Source organism: Pimephales promelas, chromosome 6 (genome assembly GCF_988280905.1).
Source record: "Pimephales promelas chromosome 6, fPimPro1.hap1.1, whole genome shotgun sequence".
NCBI classification, from domain to species: domain Eukaryota; kingdom Metazoa; phylum Chordata; class Actinopteri; order Cypriniformes; family Leuciscidae; genus Pimephales; species Pimephales promelas.
Window position 1 is genome coordinate 4,816,134 of NC_142774.1, and position 22,593 is coordinate 4,838,726.

General features: G+C 38.8%; 1 protein-coding gene across 2 annotated transcripts in view; it reads left to right on the forward strand.

The window, feature by feature from the left end:
- The window catches only part of abca1a (ATP binding cassette subfamily A member 1a), a 50,141-nt gene extending 27,867 nt beyond the window's left edge, over positions 1-22,274 (forward strand). Inside the window, exons 17-50 of one of the 2 annotated variants that reach the window (XM_039685443.2) lie at positions 861-1,065; positions 1,148-1,261; positions 1,377-1,548; positions 1,626-1,757; positions 1,848-1,987; positions 3,885-4,022; positions 4,106-4,335; positions 4,432-4,504; positions 5,813-6,015; positions 6,111-6,159; positions 6,249-6,353; positions 7,457-7,605; positions 7,696-7,820; positions 7,903-8,001; positions 9,259-9,448; positions 9,547-9,641; positions 9,728-9,760; positions 9,860-9,965; positions 10,078-10,152; positions 11,365-11,534; positions 11,615-11,792; positions 11,873-11,988; positions 12,471-12,615; positions 12,754-12,877; positions 14,125-14,254; positions 14,350-14,470; positions 14,582-14,644; positions 14,755-14,861; positions 15,785-15,926; positions 16,013-16,147; positions 16,888-16,991; positions 18,839-18,931; positions 19,010-19,253; positions 20,671-22,274. In XM_039685443.2, coding sequence (XP_039541377.2) covers positions 861-1,065; positions 1,148-1,261; positions 1,377-1,548; positions 1,626-1,757; positions 1,848-1,987; positions 3,885-4,022; positions 4,106-4,335; positions 4,432-4,504; positions 5,813-6,015; positions 6,111-6,159; positions 6,249-6,353; positions 7,457-7,605; positions 7,696-7,820; positions 7,903-8,001; positions 9,259-9,448; positions 9,547-9,641; positions 9,728-9,760; positions 9,860-9,965; positions 10,078-10,152; positions 11,365-11,534; positions 11,615-11,792; positions 11,873-11,988; positions 12,471-12,615; positions 12,754-12,877; positions 14,125-14,254; positions 14,350-14,470; positions 14,582-14,644; positions 14,755-14,861; positions 15,785-15,926; positions 16,013-16,147; positions 16,888-16,991; positions 18,839-18,931; positions 19,010-19,253; positions 20,671-20,811 — 4,446 coding nt within the window. In that variant the 3' untranslated portion in view covers positions 20,812-22,274. Of the gene's footprint in view, positions 1-860; positions 1,066-1,147; positions 1,262-1,376; positions 1,549-1,625; positions 1,758-1,847; positions 1,988-3,884; positions 4,023-4,105; positions 4,336-4,431; positions 4,505-5,812; positions 6,016-6,110; positions 6,160-6,248; positions 6,363-7,456; positions 7,606-7,695; positions 7,821-7,902; positions 8,002-9,258; positions 9,449-9,546; positions 9,642-9,727; positions 9,761-9,859; positions 9,966-10,077; positions 10,153-11,364; positions 11,535-11,614; positions 11,793-11,872; positions 11,989-12,470; positions 12,616-12,753; positions 12,878-14,124; positions 14,255-14,349; positions 14,471-14,581; positions 14,645-14,754; positions 14,862-15,784; positions 15,927-16,012; positions 16,148-16,887; positions 16,992-18,838; positions 18,932-19,009; positions 19,254-20,670 lie in introns of both variants that reach the window. The other variant, XM_039685435.2, reaches the window with a different exon arrangement.
- Positions 22,275-22,593: the final 319 nt, after the last annotated feature.

Sequence of the window (22,593 nt, forward strand, 5' to 3'; positions counted from 1 at the left end):
TTAATAACATTATTTATTTACTTACTTTAACCTATTTTTTCTTATTTATTTGAATCCATTTATTGACTTTAGTCTATTTATATTAATTGTTTAATTAAAATATTGATGCATTATTTATTTACTTATTTATTTTAATGTACTTCATAATTATTTACTTATTTTAATCAAACTTTTAGGTATTCATTTCAATCTAATTTTATTTATTTATTTATTTATTGACTTACATAACCTATTATTTCTTTAGATATTCATACTTATTTAATCTATATTTTATTAATTAATTTGAATCTGTATCAGATTTATCTAGTATTAGTATTAGATCAAAAGATTTATTTTCTACGCCGTTAAATTTAAAGTATTTTCTCATTATATTACTGCCCTGTTAGTTATAATTTACTTATTTATTTTAATGTTTTATATATATATATATATATATTATTTATTTTTTATTTTTTTCATCTTGATTAATATTACTGTCATTAGTTTTTAACCCTGTGCCCTGCTGTGTATGTGTGTTTGACCGGTGAACATGATTTCTCCAAGTACCACATCTTTGTTGATCCTGGATCAACTTTCCAATCAACCAATCAGATTTGAGGGACAAGTTTACATTTTATTTCAAGTTTAGGCTTAGATCCAGGGTGAAGTACGTAAACACCAGTGCTATTCACCTTTCATTACCCTCTGATTTTAGGGAAAAGTTATGGGTAGAGTTAGGTTTAGGGGTTGAGGAGGAACTACATTTTGGGACAGGAATGTATCAACAAAATATGTTGATCCAGGACCGTGTCTTACTTGTCAAAATCCCTGTGAGCGTGTTTGAGCTGATGCACTGAAGGCCTCTGGCTGTCTCTCCTCAGAGCCTCCTGTCTCCGGTGGCGTTCGGCTTCGGCTGCGAGTACTTCGCTCTGTTCGAGGAGCAGGGAGTGGGAATTCAATGGAGTAACCTTCTCTCCAGCCCCATGCAGGAGGACAGCTACAGCCTCACCACCTCCATCTCACTCATGCTCTTCGACGCCGTGCTCTACGCCCTCATGACCTGGTACATTGAAGCAGTGTTTCCAGGTTAGTGGCATTCGGTTAATATATAATTCATGCTCGCAAGATATTGGATGGCTAGGTGTAAAATAAAATGTCAATCTCACAGGCCAATATGGCATCCCACGTCCCTGGTACTTCCCTTTCACCAAGTCCTACTGGTGTGGAGAGAAATGTGGTTGGATTACAGCAGCGCCGACCAACAATAAAGAAAATGCTGAAGGTATTAAAAAATCCTGGTTGTGTTCATTGTTTTTAAATATGTTTAACCAAATTCTATTGTGAAATCAAAAAATTTAGTGTAAATGCTGACAAATGCGGTTTGATTTCTCTTCAAGCTGTATGTATTGAAGAGGAACCAGCCCACCTGGAACCAGGTGTTTACATCGAGAACCTGGTGAAGGTCTACAGCAACGGCAAACTGGCAGTGGATGGTTTGACTCTAGGTTTTTACGAGGGTCAGATCACCTCCTTCCTGGGCCACAATGGCGCTGGGAAAACCACAACCATGTAAGACAACTCAACACCAGATCTCATGCAGATCTCATAATGCAATAAGATAAGCTCAATATTTTTTGCTTTCTTAGGTCTATCCTCACTGGCCTGTTCCCACCCACCTCAGGCACTGCTTATATCCAGGGCAAAGACATCCGCACCGATCTGAACGCCATACGCCAAAACCTGGGCGTGTGTCCGCAGCACAACGTCCTCTTTAGCATGTACGCTAGCACCAAAAACACATTTCAGTTGTTTGACACAGTAAAATACCAGCTCTAGATTTAGACTCTGTTCTTGTCTGTGTGTTTTAGGCTCACCGTGGAGGAACACATCTGGTTTTATGCACGCCTGAAGGGTTTGCCCGAGGAGAAGGTGAAATCAGAGATGGAGCAGATTTTGACGGACCTCGGCCTGCCTCATAAAAGCAAATCTCGCACCAACCAGCTCTCAGGTGCGCAAATTAGTACCATTTATACAATTTTAGTGCTTCAATCAGTGTTGTAGTCGAGACCAGCTCACTCGAGTCCGAGTCGAGACCGAGACCATAGAGAGTCAAGTCCGAGTCGAGAACGAGACCAAAGACAGTCGAGTCCGAATCGAGACCGAGACCATAGAGGGTCGAGTCTGAGTCGAGGCCGAGACCAAAGAGAGTCAAGTCCGAGTCGAGACCGAGACCAAAGAGGGTCGAGTCCGAGTCGAGACCGAGACCAAAGACAGTCGAGTCTGAGTCGAGACCGAGACCATAGGGGGTCGAGTCCGAGTCGAAACCGAGACCATAGAGGGTCGAGTCCGAGTCGAGACCAAGACCAAAGACAGTCGAGTCCGAGTCGAGACCGAGACCATAGAGGGTCGAGTCTGAGTCGAGACCAAGACCAAAGAGAATCAAGGCTGAGTCGAGACCGAGACCAAAGACAGTTGAGTCTGAGTCGAGACCGAGACCATAGGGGGTCGAGTCCGAGTCGAAACCGAGACCATAGAGGGTCGAGTCCGAGTCGAGACCGAGACCAAAGACAGTCGAGTCCGAGACCAAAGACAGTCGAGTCCAAGTCGAGACCGAGACCATGGAGGGTCGAGTCTGAGTCGAGACCAAGACCAAAGAGAATCAAGGCTGAGTCGAGACCAAAGACAGTTGAGTCTGAGTCGAGACCGAGACCATAGGGGGTCGAGTCCGAGTCGAAACCGAGACCATAGAGGGTCGAGTCCGAGTCGAGACCGAGACCAAAGACAGTCGAGTCCGAGACCAAAGACAGTCGAGTCCAAGTCGAGACCGAGACCATAGAGGGTCGAGTCTGAGTCGAGACCAAGACCAAAGAGAATCAAGGCTGAGTCGAGACCGAGACCAAAGACAGTTGAGTCTGAGTCGAAACCGAGACCATAGAGGGTCGAGTCCGAGTCGAGACCGAGACCAAAGACAGTCGAGACCGAGACCAAAGACAGTCGAGTCCGAGACCAAAGACAGTCGAGTCCAAGTCGAGTCCGAGACCAAAGACAGTCGAGTCCAAGTCGAGACCAAGACCAAAGAGGGTCGAGTCCGAGTCGAGACCGAGACCATATAGAGTCAAGTCCGAGACCAAAGACAGTCGAATCCGAGTCGAGTCCGAGACCAAAGACAGTCGAGTCCGAGTCGAGTCCGAGACCAAAGACAGTCGAGTCCGAGTCGAGTCCGAGACCAAAGACAGTCGAGACCAAGACCGAAGAGGGTCGAGTCCGTGTCGAGACCGAGACCAAAGAGAGTCGAGTCTGAGACCAAAGACAGTCGAGTCCGAGTCGAGTCTGAGACCAAAGAGGTTAGATAACCTAAGGTTGGGTCTCAAACCAGATTTAAAGATATCTTCAAGAATATGTAAAATATTTGGTGGTAACAATAAAATTGGCACCATACTCAAACAGTAAACCAAATATACCATGGAATCATGTACACTGTAATGGTAAAAAGGCCACATAGTGGTGTAAAGGTAATTTTATTATAAATATGACTTTTTTTATTATAAATATGTATTTTCAATACATAGTTGAGCTAGAGGCTTCACATCACATCTGACCTGGGTTCTGCTGCATTTGCGTGCCGTGTAGTCTCAAATCATGCGCAGTTGCTCACAAGAAAGTCAGCAATCATTGGACGTTTCAATCAAACAACAATTAAAAGAAATATTAACATGCAGTATGGAATGGGACTCGAGTGGACTCGGGAATAAGTCCGAGTCCCGACTCCCAATATGTTTGAGTACGAGTCAATTCCGAGTCAAAATGCACACGAGTCCATGACAAGACCGAGGCCGAGGCCGAGTCCGAGTCTCAAATGCACAACACTGGCTTCAATTTAGAACTAACCATTATGGTCCTTACAGGAGGAATGCAGAGGAAGTTATCCGTGGCGCTGGCATTCGTTGGAGGATCGAAGGTTGTGATCCTGGATGAGCCGACCGCTGGAGTCGATCCTTACGCTCGCCGTGGGATCTGGGACCTGCTGCTGAAGTATCGTCCAGGTACAGGCCGATTCTCTCTGAGCCAACGCTGTGGTGATGTTCTTCCCCAAACGTTCCTTTAAGCCGTGTCGTTTCTCCTTCAGGGCGCACGATCATCCTGTCCACCCACCACATGGACGAAGCTGATATCCTGGGGGATCGTATCGCCATCATCTCCCATGGGAAGCTGTGCTGTGTGGGTTCCTCTCTGTTCCTCAAGACCCAGCTGGGAACGGGATACTACCTGACGCTGGTGAAGAAAGACTTCGATCTCTCCGCAAGCTCCTGCCGCACCAACAGCACCGTCTCCTATTCCAAAGCAAGTCTCAAGAAGGTAGGCATGTTGTTTAAGATTCATATTGGCTCTTCATATTTATATCACTCACCTTATCTGAAGTGCCATATTTTGTGATTTTCTTCGCCTCTGTAGGAGGACAGTGTCTCGGAGAGCAGTTCTGATGCCGGGCTTGGCAGCGACCATGAAAGCGAAACCACCACCATAGGTATTTAGCAGGGTTACTATTGTGAAAAAGCCTACCCTATCAAGACCAATTCGTACGAGTGATTAAAAAGTGGCTAATTCTTACGACCTCACGAATTTGCCACCTCTTAAAATCCGTACGAATTCCTGTGAGATCGGGTTGGAAAAAGCCCAAAAATAAAAATCCTGTGATTTACGCAACCTTAAATTGTTCCAAACCTGTATGAGCGTCTTTCTTCTGTCGAACGCAAAAGCAGACGTTTTAAATAGTGCTGGTAAACAGAGAGTTGACAGCAGCCATTGATTTCCATAGTATTTTTTTTCCTACTATGGAAGCCAATGGCAAATGCTTAAAAGATATGAAATGTAGTTTCTCCTTCCATCTCGTACAACTACGACTAAAACTATTTAGACAATTTTTGTTGTTTTGAAACAAAGCTGAAATAAACTTAAGTATGAATATTGATTGGAAAACTTAAACTAAGCAAAAATTAGAAATGCAACTTACTCAAGTTTAAGCTGAAGCAATATAACAGATCAAAACTGAACTCCAAGTTAAATGAAGATAAAGTAAAAATGACTAAAGCACATAACAAAATTACTGAGAATATTAAGATTAGTGCTCTCAATCGATGTTTAAATCATGGTAAATGACGCCTAACATTAACATTTTTAATATATGTTTATATTGTAATAATTTCACTTTTAATCTCCAAATTAATGTAAAACAACACAAAGACAGTATATTCTAAATATTTCATCTAACAGGTAGAAAATACAACAAAAAGTTATCATTACACACTTCACAGTCTTCACTGCATGAAATATCAATTAAATATAGATTCATCCTTTTTAACACAACAAAAGTTATTGAGTCATAAGCAGTGAGTGGTTTTCTCTTTGTGTTTTGTTCTTTTATTAACACGAATGACAGACAGCAGCAGGGTTATTAGGCTGCTGTCACTTTAAGACCTGACTCGGATCTGACGTGCACCCGTACTCCAAACTAGTATTCTCGAAAAAATTGGTATTTTCGCTTTTTAAAAGGATAATACTTAATTGTTGGGTCAAATATGGACAAACCAAGCCATTGGGTCCATTTTTTTAATAACATTTTTAATCCAACATTTGGGTTTGTCCATATTTGTCCCAAAATTGGGTTAAAACAACCCACCATTTTTTAGAGTGTACGAAATAGCACTGGTCTGTAGAGTTATTACACATTTAAAGGGATAGTTCACCCAAAAATGAAAGATCTTTCATTATTTACCCTCATGTTGTTCCAAATACATGCGTTTTGAATGCTTTCTCAACTCTTTCCATACTCCAGATGTCTCCCTGATCTCCAATGTGATTTTCAAGCACGTCCCTACAGCCAGACTAGTTGAAGACATGGGCCATGAGATCATGTACGTTCTGCCTTACGAGTCTGCCAAAGCTGGAGAGTTCGTGGAGCTCTTCCATGAGATCGACGACCGGCTCACCGACCTCGGCATTTCCAGCTACGGCATCTCCGACACCACACTGGAAGAGGTACCATTACCGAATAAACCAAACATCTCTTCATTTAATTCTGTTCATTCCATGCCAGAATGGGAATATAATTGGTTTGTGATTATTGTGAGCAGATTTTCCTCAAAGTGGCAGAAGACAACGGCGTCGACGTTGAACTCTCAGGTAAAACCCAGCACATTTCTCTTTTTATTGGATAGTGTCTTTGGAAACACGTAGGGTTACTATGTTTTTCCCATTATGTCGTCGATTAGATGGGACTCTACCAGCGCGCAGGAACCGCAGACATGCTTTTGGGGACCATCAGAGCTGCCTGAAGCCTTTTACTGAAGACGACTTTGACCTCAATGACTCAGAAGGTGATCCAGGTAGTTACTTTACCCATCCTTCATCCATCCCACTTATCTGGAGGATATTTTGAGCTCTGAACCGTCATCTCATGTCTTTAGATAATTCACATGAAGAAAATATAGCTTTGCAATATATTGAATATTTACTAGATTTTGACTTAATGTTGAAACATTATAAATATCTAAGTATCGTGGTCAATATTTACAATATTTAGGCAGATAGATTAAAGTAATTTGACAGGCAGTACCATGTAAAGACTGGAATGTATGGAGCTATATATATATATATATATATATACAATATTTAAGTTTGGATTAATTGCTTTTTTTATTTTATTTTATGATTAAGTCTCCTCCTCGCCAAGGCTGTATTTATTGATAAAACAATACAGTGAAAACAGTACTATTGTGAGATATTATTACAGTTCAAGATAACTATTTTCTATGTGAATGTTAAAAAGTCAAATTTTATGTTTTTTAGTGTCACATGATCCTTCAGAAATCACTCTAATATGATGATTTGATGAACAACCTTATCAATGTTGAAAATAATTTGTTCAGCTTCATATTATAAAAAATAACCATGATTTTTTGATAAAATGAAGGAAAAATCATAAAATAATATACAGTATAAAATATAGTATAGATTTCTTTAAAAAAAACCTTTAAAATCCTTCTGAGCCCAAACCTTTGAACTATGGTATAAATTTGATAAATATTATATTTCCGTTTTTTGCTTTATACGTGTACAAATATTCTGGTCACACTTTAGATTAGGGTCAAATTCTCGCTATTAACTATGACTTTTGCGTCAATAAACTCCTGATTACTGTTTATTAATGGTTATTAATAAGGTAGTTGTTAAGTTTAGCTATTAGGTGTAGAATTAGTTATGTGGAATATGGTCATGCAGAATAAGTTATTAATATGTGCTTTATAAGTACTAATAAACAGCCAATATTCTAGTAATACGCATGCTAATATGCAACTAGTTAATAGTGAGAATTGGAGCCTAAACTAAAGTGTTACCCATATTGTTTGTGCTTATTTACTGGAAGACAATGTCATATGAAAACACATTTCATATCTTTTTTGTTTTGGTGCACCGGCAGAATCCCGTGAGACGGACTGGTTGGGCGGCGCTGATGGTAAAGGCTCGTACCAGGTGAAGGGCTGGAGTCTGAAGAGACAGCAGTTCGTGGCTTTGCTCTGGAAACGCTTCCTGTACGCCCGACGTTCCCGGAAAGGTTTCTTTGCTCAGGTGTGTTGATCATGTGATATTCTATTTTAAGATTTTCCTGTTGTCTGTTTGCAATACCTAATTATGTCTTTAAAAAAATTATCATTCCAGATCGTTCTTCCGGCTGTGTTCGTGTGCATCGCCCTGGTCTTCAGTCTCATTGTCCCTCCGTTTGGAAAGTATCCCAGTCTTGCTCTGGAGCCCAGCATGTATGAGGAGCAGTTCGCCTTCTTCAGGTGCGCTACCATCCACACACTTGAGTCTGCGGGTTGATTCCCATGAGTCTTTGAGAGTCTAATGATTGGTTTCTCACTACAGCAATGATGCACCAGAGGACAGGCACACAAACAGCTTACTTGAAGCTCTGATGGACAGTCCGGCTTACAACGAACAATGCACAGATCAGCAGAACGATGTGTGAGTCCTCAAACCTTTCCTCCTATCGCTTTGCTGTAGTCTACATTAAAAAAAGAGCAGCGGGCATTCTCAGATAGAGATATTAATGATTACATTCACAGTTTACTCTGGAACAGCAACTCAAAAAATGATAACATCTAAATAATAAAGTCGCAATTGCGAGATATAAAGTCACAATTCTGAGAAATAAAGTCGCAATTGCAAGATATAAAATCACAATTCTGAGAAATAAAGTCACAATTGCAAGATATAATGTTGCATTTATGAGAAATAAAGTCACAATTGCGAGATATAAAGTCGCAATTCTGAGAAATAAAGTCGTAATTGCGAGATATAAAATCACAATTCTGAGAAATAAAGTCACAATTGCGAGATATAAAGTCGCAATTCTGAGAAATAAAATCACAATTGCGAGATATAAAGTCACAATTCTGAGAAATAAAGTCACAATTGCGAGATATAATGTCGCATTTATGAGAAATAAAGTCACAATTGTGAGATATAAAGTCACAATTCTGAGAAATAAAGTCGTAATTGCGAGATATAAAGTCATAATTTTGAGAAATAAAGTCACAATTGCAAGATATAAAGTCGCATTTATGAGAAATAAAGTCACAATTGCGAGATATAAAGTCGCATTTATGAGAAATAAAGTCACAATTGCGAGATATAAAGTCGCATTTATGAGAAATAAAGTCGCAATTGCGAGATATGTCGTATTTATGAGAAATAAAGTCACAATTGCAAGATATAAAGTCGCAATTCTGAGAAATAAAGTCACAATTGTGAGATATAAAGTCGCAATTGCGAGAAAAAAGACAGAATTGAGACTATCTCACAATTCTTGACTTTTTTCTCACAATTGCGAGTTTACATCTCGCAATTCTGACTTAATAACACATAATTGTGAGTTTATATCGAATTTCGGACATCTTTTCTCAGAATTGTGAGATGTAAACTGTTATCAGGCCAATTTAAGGAAAAAAAAGACAAACTTTTTTTCCCCTCAGAATAGTTTATATCTCACAATTCTGACTTCACAACACGCAATTGTGACTTTATATTCTGGACTTTATATCTTGCAATTCTGAGAAATAAAGTCAGAATTACGAGATGAAAACTCGCAATTGTGAGAAAAAAAGTCAGAATTGTGAGGTAAAAAGTTGCAATTACCTTTTTTATTTTTCATTCTGTGGTGGAAACAAGCTTCCATAATTAATCATTAAATAATTATTTATGCATTTTTCTGTGAAACAGTAGCAAATCATGTCCGATTAAAGATGGAGAGTGGGAGGTTCCAGAGATTCCCGAGAGCGTTCAGGACATTTTCCTCAACGGGAACTGGAGTATGGAAAACCCATCGCCTCTGTGCGAGTGCAGTTGCGAAGGAAGGAAAAAGATGCTTCCGGAGTGTCCGCCAGGAGCAGGAGGTCTGCCGCCCCCTCAGGTAGACATGTTCACCAAATATTGTCCTTCTTCAATAGCGCTATTATTTTAGATTTGTATCATTATGTTTCACTGACATGTTCATTGTCATTTTCTTAGATTAAAGTCACCGCTGTTGAAACCTTGCAGAATCTGACTGGCAGAAATATGTCAGACTACTTGGTGAAAACATACGCACAGATCATTGGGAAAAGGTGGGTTAAGCAAATCCAGAAATAAAGAGTTCCCGGTTTTCATTCTCATGGCAGCGCGTTAACTCAGTCTTGTTTTGTCTGTTCAGCTTGAAGAATAAGCTCTGGGTCAACGAATTCAGGTATGCTTATCGCTTCAGATTTGAAATTGATAAGGAAAATAATAATAACGCAAGGTTAGCTTTGAACCTCAAATCTCTTTCTCATTGGCTGTCTTACAGGTATGGTGGATTCTCATTGGGTGCCAGAAGCTCACAGGCCCTCCCCCCTGGCGATGAGATCACCGATGCCATCTCTCACATTCGTAAACGCTTCAGTCTTCAAGCGGTACGTCTAACTTTGTCGGCCTGCGCTCATGTTTGAACCTCAAGTAGGGCCCATATTGGAGTAGTCGCCCTATATTTGGGATTTAACCCCGTCTTTGTTTTGTGACCCATAGGGTACCGCAGCTGACCGCTTTATGGGAAGCCTGTCGATTTTTATCCATGGGCTTGACACCAAGAACAATGTCAAGGTGTGTACACTACATTCCATACAGACACATGTAGATTTCATAGTCATGACGAAAGCTTACACTCTTTATTCAAGCCGGGAAACAAAGACGTTAAAAGACTTGATTGTGTAAACGGATCTTGGCACGAGTGTTTTGGCAGCATATTTCTGCACAGCTTGAGTTATTGTCCAAGAGAAAATCGGCTTAACTTAAGATGCCTTTATATAATTGTTATTGTAAGGTATTTATGTCTTTACTTTAAGATTTTTAAAGGATTTTTTATATATAAACAATGCCAATATATGTATTGTTGTATATCTAAAATTACAGTTATTTAATTACAAATATTATTGATATTTAATATATAAATATATAATTGTTATTATTTTAAGTTGTTTATAGACTTGTAGGTCTTTATATTTAACATTATATACTGTATATACTGTGTGTGTGTGTATATATATATATATATATATATATATATATACATATATTATGGCTGTCAAACGATTAATCGCATCCAAAATAAAAGTTTGTGTTTACATAATATATGTGGGTGCACTGTGTAAAATTATTTTGTATATAAACACACACATGCATGTATATTTAAGAAAACAAAATGTGTATATAATATCAATTATACATAAATCTATATACAGTATATACATGAAAATATTTCTTAAATATATACAAGCATGTGTGTGTATTTATATATGTTAAATAATTATACACAGTGCACCCACATATATTATGTAAACACAAACTTTTATTTTGGATTTTACTTCGCGATTAAACGTTTGACAGCCCTATATATAAAATTATGTATATAATACATAAGCACACAAATGACTTAAAATAACTATATATATCTCATATATTTCAATTGTTGTTATTGTAAGTTATTTATGTATTTGTTATCCTTTGTTTATTTATTTACTTGTAGTTCTTAAGTTTTTAAATTACTAATATTGAACCTTAGACCTAATTATATATAATGATTAAATTTACATTTACATTATATAAATACAGTACATAAATAACTTAAAATAAATATGTATATCTTATGTGTATAAATCCAAGAGGTGAGCTGACACGTTGTGGGCTTTGTTAATGTTATCTATTTTGTAGATGGGACAGTCTATTATTATGCCAGAACTCATAGACACTGATGATTTAAGGGCTGTTGTTGCTCTGTAAGAGCAAGAAGAGTGACGTGATTGTGTGCTTTTCCAGATCTGGTTCAATAATAAGGGCTGGCACAGTATCGGAGCATTCCTCAACGTCATGAACAATGCCGTCCTGCGTGCAAATCTGCCCCCCGGCCCGGAGCGCTCCAAATTCGGCATCAAAGCGTTCAACCATCCGCTCAACCTCACCAAAGAGCAGCTCTCTCAGGTGGCGCTGTAAGTAAACCCGACACACTAAAACCCATGTACCCATGCACAGTCTCCATCTCTGACCTTTGACCCCATCAACTTCCCAGAATGACAACCTCAGTCGACGTGCTGGTGTCCATCTGCGTCATCTTCGCCATGTCCTTCGTCCCGGCTAGCTTTGTGGTGTTCCTCATCCAGGAGAGAGTGAATAAAGCCAAACACATGCAGTTCATCAGCGGAGTGCAACCCTTCCTCTATTGGCTCGCCAACTTTGTTTGGGACATGGTGAGTATGTTGTAAAGTGAAATCATCTTACTCAAAATCTGTTCAAATGGCTTTTGACCGATTATATCTTTGTTCTTTAGTGCAACTACATTGTCCCCGCGACCCTGGTCATCATCATCTTCCTCTGTTTCCAACAAGAGGCCTATGTGTCCTCCACCAATCTTCCTGTTCTTGCTCTCCTGCTGTTGCTCTATGGGTAAGATGGGCCTTACTATCTAGCAGGGGTGTAACGGTACAGAGAAGTCATAGGTAAACAGGAAAACCAACAGATAAGCGTAAGACATCATTCGAGTCTATTTTTATTTGTGTGCACTCACAATTAAAACAAAAATGTTTTAAAACAAGGAAAACAAACAGTCACAGTTTAAAAATGCATGTGCCGTTACGCCCCTGCCGTCTAGTTTACAGTAAGGATGTTTTTTTTTAGAAATATATTAGTCATTTTATTTACCATGGATGCATTAAATTTGACATCACAAGAAAAAATAATAATTTTAAAATACATTTAAATAGAAAACAGTTCTTTAAAAACGTAATATTTCACAGTATTACTGTATTTTGTTATCAAATACCCGCAGCCTTGGTGAGCGTTAATTAAATAGAGCAAAAAACGTCTCCAATAATATGTCAGTAATATGAAAGCTTTGGCCGTATGTGTGTTTCTTTGTGTTCATCTAGGTGGTCCATAACACCCCTGATGTACCCAGCGTCATTCTTCTTTAAGATTCCCAGTACAGCATATGTGGTTTTGACCAGCGTTAACATTCTCATTGGGATAAATGGCAGCGTATCCACATTTGTCCTGGAGCTTTTTGGCAGCAATGTAAGTTCATATTTCTCAGCTGTGCTTGATTTATATGTCTTCTAACTAATGTGATCTAATTTGTGATGACAATGGTTCAGCTCTCCTCAAAAGAAACCCTAAACTAACTATGGATGTTTCTTGTCGTTTTGATTTTAGGAGATTGGAGGAATCAACGACATCTTGAAGAACGTGTTCCTGATCTTCCCTCATTTCTGTCTGGGCAGGGGTCTCATTGACATGGTGAAGAACCAAGCCATGGCTGACGCTCTGGAGAGATTTGGTGTGTACCACTCCCACAATCAAATCCTAATTGTTTTTTTTTTTAAATCTTAGAGTAAAATGTTCTTTTTAGAATGTCTGCACTAACCGAACAGGAAACGTTCTTAGAACTTTGGGTAACGTTCTGGCAAGGTTCTCTTAACATTCTGAACCAACGTTCTTCTAGGAACGCTAATAGAATGTTTTTTTTAAAGTTATCTGGTCTTTAATAATGTTCTCAAAACGTTATCACAAACATTATTTTAAGACCGCTTTTTGTTGGATGTTTGTCTTGTGATTTTGTACATTGAAAAACATTTTTTTTAAAAGATATTAATACTTTTATTCAGCAAGGATGAATTCAGTTGATCAAACATGACATTTATAGTGATAAAAAAATCAGTTTTAAAGACATGTTGTTCTTTTGAATTTTCTTTTCATCATTGAATCCGGAAAAAATAGGATTCTTTCCACAAAAATATGAAGCAGCACAACCGTTTTTAACTGATAATAATCAGAAATGTTTCTTGAGCATCAAATCATCATATTAGAGTGATTTCTGAAGGATCATGTGATCATCTGAAGACTGGAGTAATGATGCTGAAAATTCAGCTTTGGTCACACATTATAAATTATAATGAAATAGAAAACAGTTATTATAAATTGTAATAATGTTACTGTATTATTGATCAAATAAATGTAGCCTTGTTGATCATTAAATAGACTTCTTAAAATTTGTTAAAATCATTCATGGAACATACTGTATATAGTTTCTTTTCAGAAATATTTTAGTTTGATGTTTATCTAACATTTTTAAATGTTACTACTTGTTGAAGTGAACATTCAAAAGTATCTGTCCCATAATGTTTTCAAAATGATCAAATTGAACATTCACATAACAAAAAAAAATTAAATTAGTTGATTGATTGAATGTTCAATGTTCACAGCATTTTCATAACCTAATGTAAATACTAGAAAAGCATATTTTTGTTAGCTAGGAGTTTTCCCCCAGATCTTGTTTAAATAATCGCTGATGTTGGTTTGGTTTGGGGCCCAGGTCAAAGTGACATCTTTTTGTTGACATAACATGTCCTGGATCATTTCCATGGAAAAGCATTAGGATATGTTTTCCTCTAAACAAAATCTCATTCTCAGAGTCGAATGTAACAAAATGAGGTTTATAGACCATGTCCAAAACCTAGTAAGCTGACTATAGCAGTGTTTTTCTGGGTCTGCTTCTTCTGACATGATGTTTCTGAATGTGTCCAGGTGAGAATCGATTCCGCTCTCCTCTGGCGTGGGACATGGTGGGCAAGAATCTCTTTGCCATGGCCATAGAGGGATTGATTTTCTTCTGCATCACCGTCCTGATCCAGTACCGCTTCTGCATCAAGGCTAGGTGACAATACTTTAATACCCAAGCAATTTTAAATATACGTCAAATCTGTTTTAAATGCATGTGCTACATGTTCTGTTGTGTTATTGATACTGTAGGCCGATTAGCACTAAGCTGAAGCCCATCGGAGAGGAGGATGAGGATGTGGCCAGAGAAAGACAGAGGATTCTGGGTGGAGGAGGACAGACTGATATTCTGGAGCTCAGACAACTCACCAAGGTCGGCAAAATCTTGCTTATATGTATATATATATATTGGTGGCTCTCATAGTAATCATAGCATCAGTATTGTTGTTCAGGTAAAATAATACTAATATTGCTCATTTTGCAGGTGTATAAGAGGAAGCAGAAGCCAGCTGTTGACAGACTGTGTGTGGGAATCCCACCGGGAGAGGTGAGATCACATATCTGTCTTCTTAGTTAACGAAGAACTGTTTTCAGTTTATTTGGGTTCACTTGTATGATTGGAATTATGGTTTAGATGAGATTATGTTCTTTCACCAGTGTTTCGGGTTGCTCGGTGTGAACGGAGCTGGAAAGACAAGCACCTTCAAGATGCTCACGGGAGATTCAGTTGTCTCTAGTGGAGACGCTTACTTGGCGGGAAAAAGGTTAAACATCATGCTACTGATTTAAAGGGATAGTTCACTTTTAAAAAAAACTTTTGCTGATAATTTACTCACCCCCATGTCATCCAAGATGTCCATGTCTTTCTTTCTTCAGTCGAAAAGAAATTAAGGTTTTTGACGAAAACATTCCAGGATTTTCAGTGGGAACCAAACGGTTCAAGGTCCAAATGAGAGTTTCAGGGCTTTAAACAATTCCAGACGATGAATAAGGGTCTTATCAAGCGAAAATGATCACTCATTTAATAAATAAATAATAAAGTTTAAGTTTTGTAAGCTCAAATGGTCACCTTGCTCTGTTCTGTGATGAGCGTTCGAACTCATTCTTAAAAATGAAAGAATCTTTTCCCGAGTCAATTTGTTCATTTCGTTCGTTGAATGAACCAAATGACACGAAAAAAGATTTGTTCATTTTGACGAACGAGTTCAAACAGGAGAGTCACGAACGTGCGTCACAGAGCATTTGAGCTTATAAAACTTAAACTTTGTTATTATTTTTTTAATTGAGCGCTCTTTTTTTGTTGATAAGACCCTTATTCTGGAATCGTTTAAAGCCCTTTGAACAGTTTGCACTGAAACTGTCTTTTTGACCTTGAACCGCTTTGTTCCCATTGAAGTCCATTATATGGAGAAAAATCCTGGAATGTTTTCATCAAAAACCGTAATTTCTTTTCGACTGAAGAAAGAAAGACATGGATATCTTGGATGACATGGGGGTGAGCAAATTATCAGCAAATTTTTTTTTAAAGTGAACTACTCCTTTAGTGCTTTCCTAAAAGAGCCCATTTTTTTGTGACTTTCAGGTTGTCGATATGCTAGTATTCTAACATGTGCATAGTATGCACATAACATTTAAAAAATGTGACTTTTTTTCTAATAAAAGCAATCTCTTGGCTTGTTTTCTGCAGCGTGCTGACAGAGATTGATGAAGTGCATCAGAAAATGGGCTACTGCCCGCAGTTTGACGCCATCAACGACCTGCTGACCGGCCGAGAACATCTGGAGTTTTACGCCATCCTGCGAGGGGTCCCCGAGAAAGAAGTGTGCGAGGTCAGTCTTTAGCTGTGCTCGAAAAGGAAAGTCTTGTGTTGCAGCTGATTATCGAGGGATCTGATTGGTTGTTTGTGTTGTCGCAGGTGGCGGATTGGGGCATTCGTAAACTGGGCCTGATGAAGTATGTAGACAAAGCGGCTGGAAGCTACAGCGGGGGAAACATGAGGAAGCTTTCCACCGCGATGGCGCTCATTGGAGGACCGCCAGTGGTGTTCTTGGTGAGTGTGCAGATAATAAACGTTGTGCTCGTTTAAGCCAGTGGTTTTCTACTAGTGCATCACACACTGAAAATGTATCATAGGTCTGTACCGATCATGGAGAACAGGGAAAAACAAGGCTTCATGTGAATAATAAAATGCAAATGCAACTATACAAATGTGCTTAAAAAGTATAGCATAGCAATTAAAAGCTAAATGAAATATAATCTAAAAAATTAGATTAGCAGCTTTTAAATGAAAGAATAAAAAAGTTTTATACCAACCACAGTGTTTTGTGAGGTTGTCAAGAGCATAAAACCATCTAATTGGGGCAAAACCAGAGCAAACCCTGTGCACGGTTAATATACTGAATTCAAAAAGCACTGTCATCCTCTAAAACCCATGCGTAAGGGTGTATATAGGTCATCTGCATTTCAAGAAAAGATCTTGTGACATTCATTCCAGTTTAGATCAGCGCTGTTGTGTAACAGTTCTCGGATTGGCCGCTTAGCAGGCCTCTTTTTCCCAGAACAAAAGCGATACCCAGATCTTGCCACATTTTTAATACACTGTGAAGCGCTTAATTCCCGTGAAACCGGGTTAGCAGTTCTAGCGAGTCAGTGCAGCGCTCCACTTTTCTGGTGCCCGTCAGTCAGAATCGGGAAACATGCTCACGCTCTTCCCTCTCTTTATGGTGTTCTGCTTGTGTTTCCTGCTGAATTTGTGGGCGACGGTTAACATGGCTGTCGCTGTTGTTACAGGACGAACCCACCACTGGGATGGACCCCAAAGCCCGGCGAGCCCTGTGGAACTGCATCCTCAGCATCATTAAAGAGGGGCGCTCGGTCGTTCTGACCTCACACAGGTGAGAACGGAAGAGTTGTGGGTGAGGCGACCAAAACGATAACAATATAAATCACGACGTAGTATTTTTATTGTTTAATTTTTGTTATTAGAACAAAGATACAAATAAAATAATATAAAGAATGATTTAAAGTTTTTCAGGCACCGTATTTTTATGTGGTTAGAAATACTAATGATTAAATGTATAAACGGTCATAGTCTTCTCTTTTGTGGTTTGATTCACAGGAATATTAGGCTACTGTCACTTTAAGAGCGAACACACTGATCTAATATACTGACATGCATGCGGTTTTCACCCAACTGTGTACGTTCACTTACGACTGTGTTAAGTGAATACTCCATACGATGGTTATTTTGACATAACTGTATGTGAACTGAATTCAGGATCGCGCGCTGCCTTAGGTTGTTTACACAACAACAATGTAATAAACAAGGTAATGTTTTACCTTTGGCGTACAGGTGACAACGTTGTCAAAACTATCCCTGTTCACATGGATTCATAAAAATGACTAAAAACGCTGTATTCTGCTGCCAGGACAGTAGATGGCGATGTCGCATTGTAAAGAAACACTGCGTGCCGTTACGCATGAAGTCACCGTTTTCACAAATTCGCGTTTTTGTAGTTAACTCGGACACAATAACGGTAGAGTTTTCAAAACGTGTTAAATTAACAAAAAAAACGCATATAATGCTTTCCGGTTTTAGTTGTTAATGCACTTAAAGTTACAATATGCAGGATTTTTGCAGTAAAATATCCAAAAACCACTAGGACAATGTTATATATTTTGTTTAGTTGATTACAATATCCCAGATGTTTTCAACTATTTGTAAATCGTGAGAAAATTGCGATTTTAACTAAGGAAACGGGGCGTGTGAGCAGGAGTGAGGAGTCGCCAGTCAATGACGTCATATCCGCGTTACCCCCGGTTTCCGCCAGGTTTGACCTCGTACTGCAATAGTAACCATGGCGACAGATGTGGACAACCGGGTTATGCCCGTTATGCCTAGCAGGACGCTCACGCTGTTGTTGTTTTGTTCAAACATTATGGACCATGGCAAGCAGACTTTGAGACAAAATGAGGACTAAAACGAAGATCAACATCTTTTGAGATGCCGAGAGCCCGTCCGCGACTAACTTCGACTTAGAGACGCGAGTGTTGCAGGTTGACGTTACTTTATTAAACAGGTGAGCAAATGTTGAGCATGGTGAGCAAACTAATCAATGTTATTTAACGTTAGTTCAACATGATGAAAAGTTAGAATATGATCTGTATGTTATTCTCTAATGTTAATCAAGCGTAGCCAACAAACAACCTAACTAACAACATTCAACACACTCAAATCCCGTTTAGTGTGATAGTGTAAGTTAACTGTTAGAGCAAGAGAAGCAGCGCGTATGAGCATTAATCCAGCACTTGTGTGTAGTTCGGTAGAATAAAATGTCCTTATTCCTTAAAATCCGCGGGACTCGCGTTGCGTGTGGCGCTGCTTTACGTCTAGCACTGCTTCACACCACAGTCATGTTAAAAAACATCAATGTATTCACTCATCCATAAAAGATCCATTAGCTTGACGACAAGAGCCATAATTCTGCTAAATATACGTCACAATATACGCCTTTGTTATTGTAAGAGGTTAGCGACCCCTGGTGGCGAAACAATCTTGCATATTGTACCTTTAACTCATGCGTCCCGCTCTTTATATTTACACACCATTTTATAAAAGATTTAACAAAATCTTTAACAATAGACACCCTCGCCGCGATATCGCTATACCACCCAGCCCTAATAGCATAATGTTGTGTTATATCCTTGGCTTCTTTGCATGACTTTGCTGTTTGTCCTGCAGTATGGAGGAGTGTGAAGCTCTCTGCACTCGCATGGCCATCATGGTGAACGGCAGGTTTCGCTGCCTGGGCAGTGTGCAGCACTTAAAGAACAGGTTAGACCTTGTTTTTGATTCATCCCAGAGAATGTATAGCTTTGAATGGGTTTACTGAGCCCTGCGCTCCTGCTCCAGGTTTGGTGACGGGTACACCATCATCCTGCGGGTGGCGGGAGCCGATCCGCGGCTGGAGCCGGTGATGGAGTTCATCGAGCGGGAGCTGCCGGGCAGCACCCTGAAGGAGAAGCACAGGAACATGCTGCAGTACCAGCTGCCCTCCTCGCTCACATCCCTCGCTCGCATCTTCAACATCCTCTCCAAGAACAAAGTGCAGCTCCACATTGAGGACTACTCCGTCACACAGACCACTTTAGACCAAGTAAGAGCGCTTCAAGATCGTTTAGTAGGGGTGTAACGTCACCCTCATATCACGAAACTGAACTCACGATACGATATTATTGCGATATTCTAATTTGATTCTACATTGTGGGTGTAAATGAATATCTTGGTAAGCCAGAGTAACAATATTCATGATTCTGAAGCTGAAAATATAGAATTATTTCAGGCGAATATGCTTTGCTTGATATATTTAAAATAATGTAAACTGGTAATATTTTATACATTATATATAGTACTTTAATGTAGTACTGACACTGTCATTTTTTCATTTTGGGTGAACTATACACAATACGGATTGTCACAATCCATGATACATTTTGTTGCATTTTTGTATTGTGATATATCGTGACACCCCTATTGTTTTATGGGAAATTCGATGCCATATAGATTTAAAAGTGCACTTTTTGAGCATTTTGCATTACATGAATTGTTGAAATTCACTGAAATATAGCAAAATTGCTCAATTAAAAAAGTTATTTAAAAGAAATAAATTAAATTCTCGCCCTTGTGTCTTTCCAAAACCCGTAAGACTTTCGTTCATCTTCAGATGATAAATGATGACAGACCTTTCATTTTTGGGCGAACTATCCCTCAGCAAGGAGCATTAAATTGATCAGAAGTAACAGTAAAGACATTTATAATGTTTAAAATTAAAATTCAGAACTTTGTTCATCATAGAATCCTGACAAATCATTTCCCCCATTAGTATGAAGCATCATAATTGTTTTAAACATGTTTTTTGATCGAATGATTTCTGAAGGATCATGTGACACTGAAGACTAGAGGAATGATGCTAAGAATTGAGGAATAAGGAATAAATTACATTTCACAATATGTTCAAATAAAATTTTATGAAACATTATAATTTAAAGGGATACTCCACTTTTTTTGGAAATAGGCTAATTTTACAACTCCCCCAGAGTTAAACAGTCGAGTTTTACCGTTTTCGAATCCATTCAGTCGATTTTCTGATATTTAGTAGAATATCAGTAACCAGACAGTTTCTGGTCTCATTGACTTCCATAGTATATTTTTTTCCTACTATGGAAGTCAATGAGACCAGAAACTGTCTGGTTACTCATATTCTTCTAAAAATCAGAAAATCGTCTGAATGGATTCGAAAACGGTAAAACTCGACTGTTTAACTCTGGGGGAGTTGTAAAATGAGCCTATTTCCAAAAAAAAAAGTGGAGTATCCCTTTAAAATGCTTGTGTTTTTGATCAAATAAATGCAGCCATGGTGAACAAAAGAGATTTCTTTCAATTAAAACCTTTCCAAACCCAAACTTTTAAACGTTTGTGTAAATCAGAGGTTCGCAAAAGAACGAAACACCTCAAAATAAATTAAAAACCCACCATCCTCTGTAACTTATTCTATATTTGTGTGCTCATTTCAGGTATTTGTCAATTTTGCCAAGGACCAAACGGACGAGGACCACTTAAAAGACATTTCCATGAACAAACACGATGCCGTTGTGGACATTTCTCAACTGAACGCCTTCCTCGTAGACCAGAAGGCGCAGGAGTCAGTGGTGTGACCCGTCATTCATCGGATACAAAAACACACCTCTGCGGGACTAGTGTGTACTACTTTTTAGTTGTTTTGTCCTATTTCAGCTGTGTGTGTGTGTGTGCTCACAAACGGGCACTGGACCTAAAACACACTACTGAAGCAAATCAATGCAAATCAATGCAAAAATTGTAGTAAAGGGCGACGACGGCGAGGCTGAGCCTGGTGCTTGTTGCCCCTCCGTCACGGTGAACGCGAAGAAAACTTGAAGATGTACATGAATGTTTCATTGACAAGATGTCTGCGGGGTTTCTATCGGAAAAAATATCAATCGGACACTGCCAACGAGATGTCTAATTCAGGGCCGACTTCATCTCCTCGTTTAGCTTCAAACTTTTGCATTTCAGCAACTCTTCTCGGTCCTTTTACGTTTATTTTTTAGATATGCATTTTTAACGCTATACTCAAAGATATTTTGATGCAATGATGTGCAATGTTTCACTATTGTTGTCAAGTGTTAGCAAGCGTGGGGTCTTGAAAAACAACACTCCGCTAATGGATTAGAAAGGACACCAGAAGCGTCGAGCACACTTTTTTTTTTTGGATGACTTTGGGGGTTTCTTGCATGCTTTACATGGATGCCGTGTTTTAGGACGCCATTGTAAGCTCAAGCATGTTCTGGCTTTCGTTATCCTGAAGTATTTCTGTGTGGGTATTGCTGATCTCGAGGAGGGTTTCGGTTGGACTTCACTGGGAAATTCATTATCGTGAAACTGTACAGAATCAAATCATGTCTGTGCCAAAACTGGTCAAGTGGTTTTCAAATCTTTCCAAATGAACGTATTATCAAGCAACCCAGTTGTCTGTGGTGGATATTATGCTAGTGGCCCTCAACAAGGCGACTAAATGTTACATTTTTGTTGTTGTTGTTGTTGTTATTGTCGATACACCGTATGATTTGAAACAAGTTTCGTTGTAAAAAAAAAAACAGAGCTACATCTTTTCCTGGAAATGACATTCATTGGCCATAGTTAATAACTCAGGATGTGCCTCTTTATTCTGTGTCAATCCTCTTAGTTTAACTTTTACCACCTTTGCGATCTCGACCAATGCTGTCTTGTTGTTCGCCTACAGCGTGAAGTGACCAAAAGCAATGAGGTGCTACCGGTTGAGTCTAATTTCCAAATCCGTGCGGTGCTCTTTAGACACACACCCTCAGAAATTCAGCAACAACCCCCCCGCTGCACATTTGATGACGAAGATGCAAAAAAAAAAAGAAAAAAAAGAAAAAGTTTCGTCTTTGGTCCAAAACTGAAGCACTTTATATAACAGTCGATGTTAAACTGGTCGTGATATTCATAATTCACAAACGGGATGTTTTGTGTTTAACAACAGATTAATAGACGGTTTCAGATGTCCCAACATGGCCATTATTTTCTGTGTTACAATGTATGTGTTTACATTTTAAATATTAAAAAGCTATTTCAGTCATTTGCGTGTGCTTTTTTTTACTGTTGGTGGAAGAAATTAATAAATGATGAAGTCAAAACAACATTTGTTTGCTAGCTTGCCTTAAACTGCAGGCTACCTGTACTTGTACTAATTGTACTACATTTGTATTATTTTTCGTCAATAATTTTATGTAAATTAAATTATATAACACATTCTTCAGATTATTTATCTTAAATACAAAATAACTCTCCGAAGAAATGTAAAACTCAAAAAGTCATTGAGTGTCTCTGCCGACCTCTTGTGGAAGAAAATAATATAACATGATATTTTAATGACTCATGGCCTTATGGATTATTAG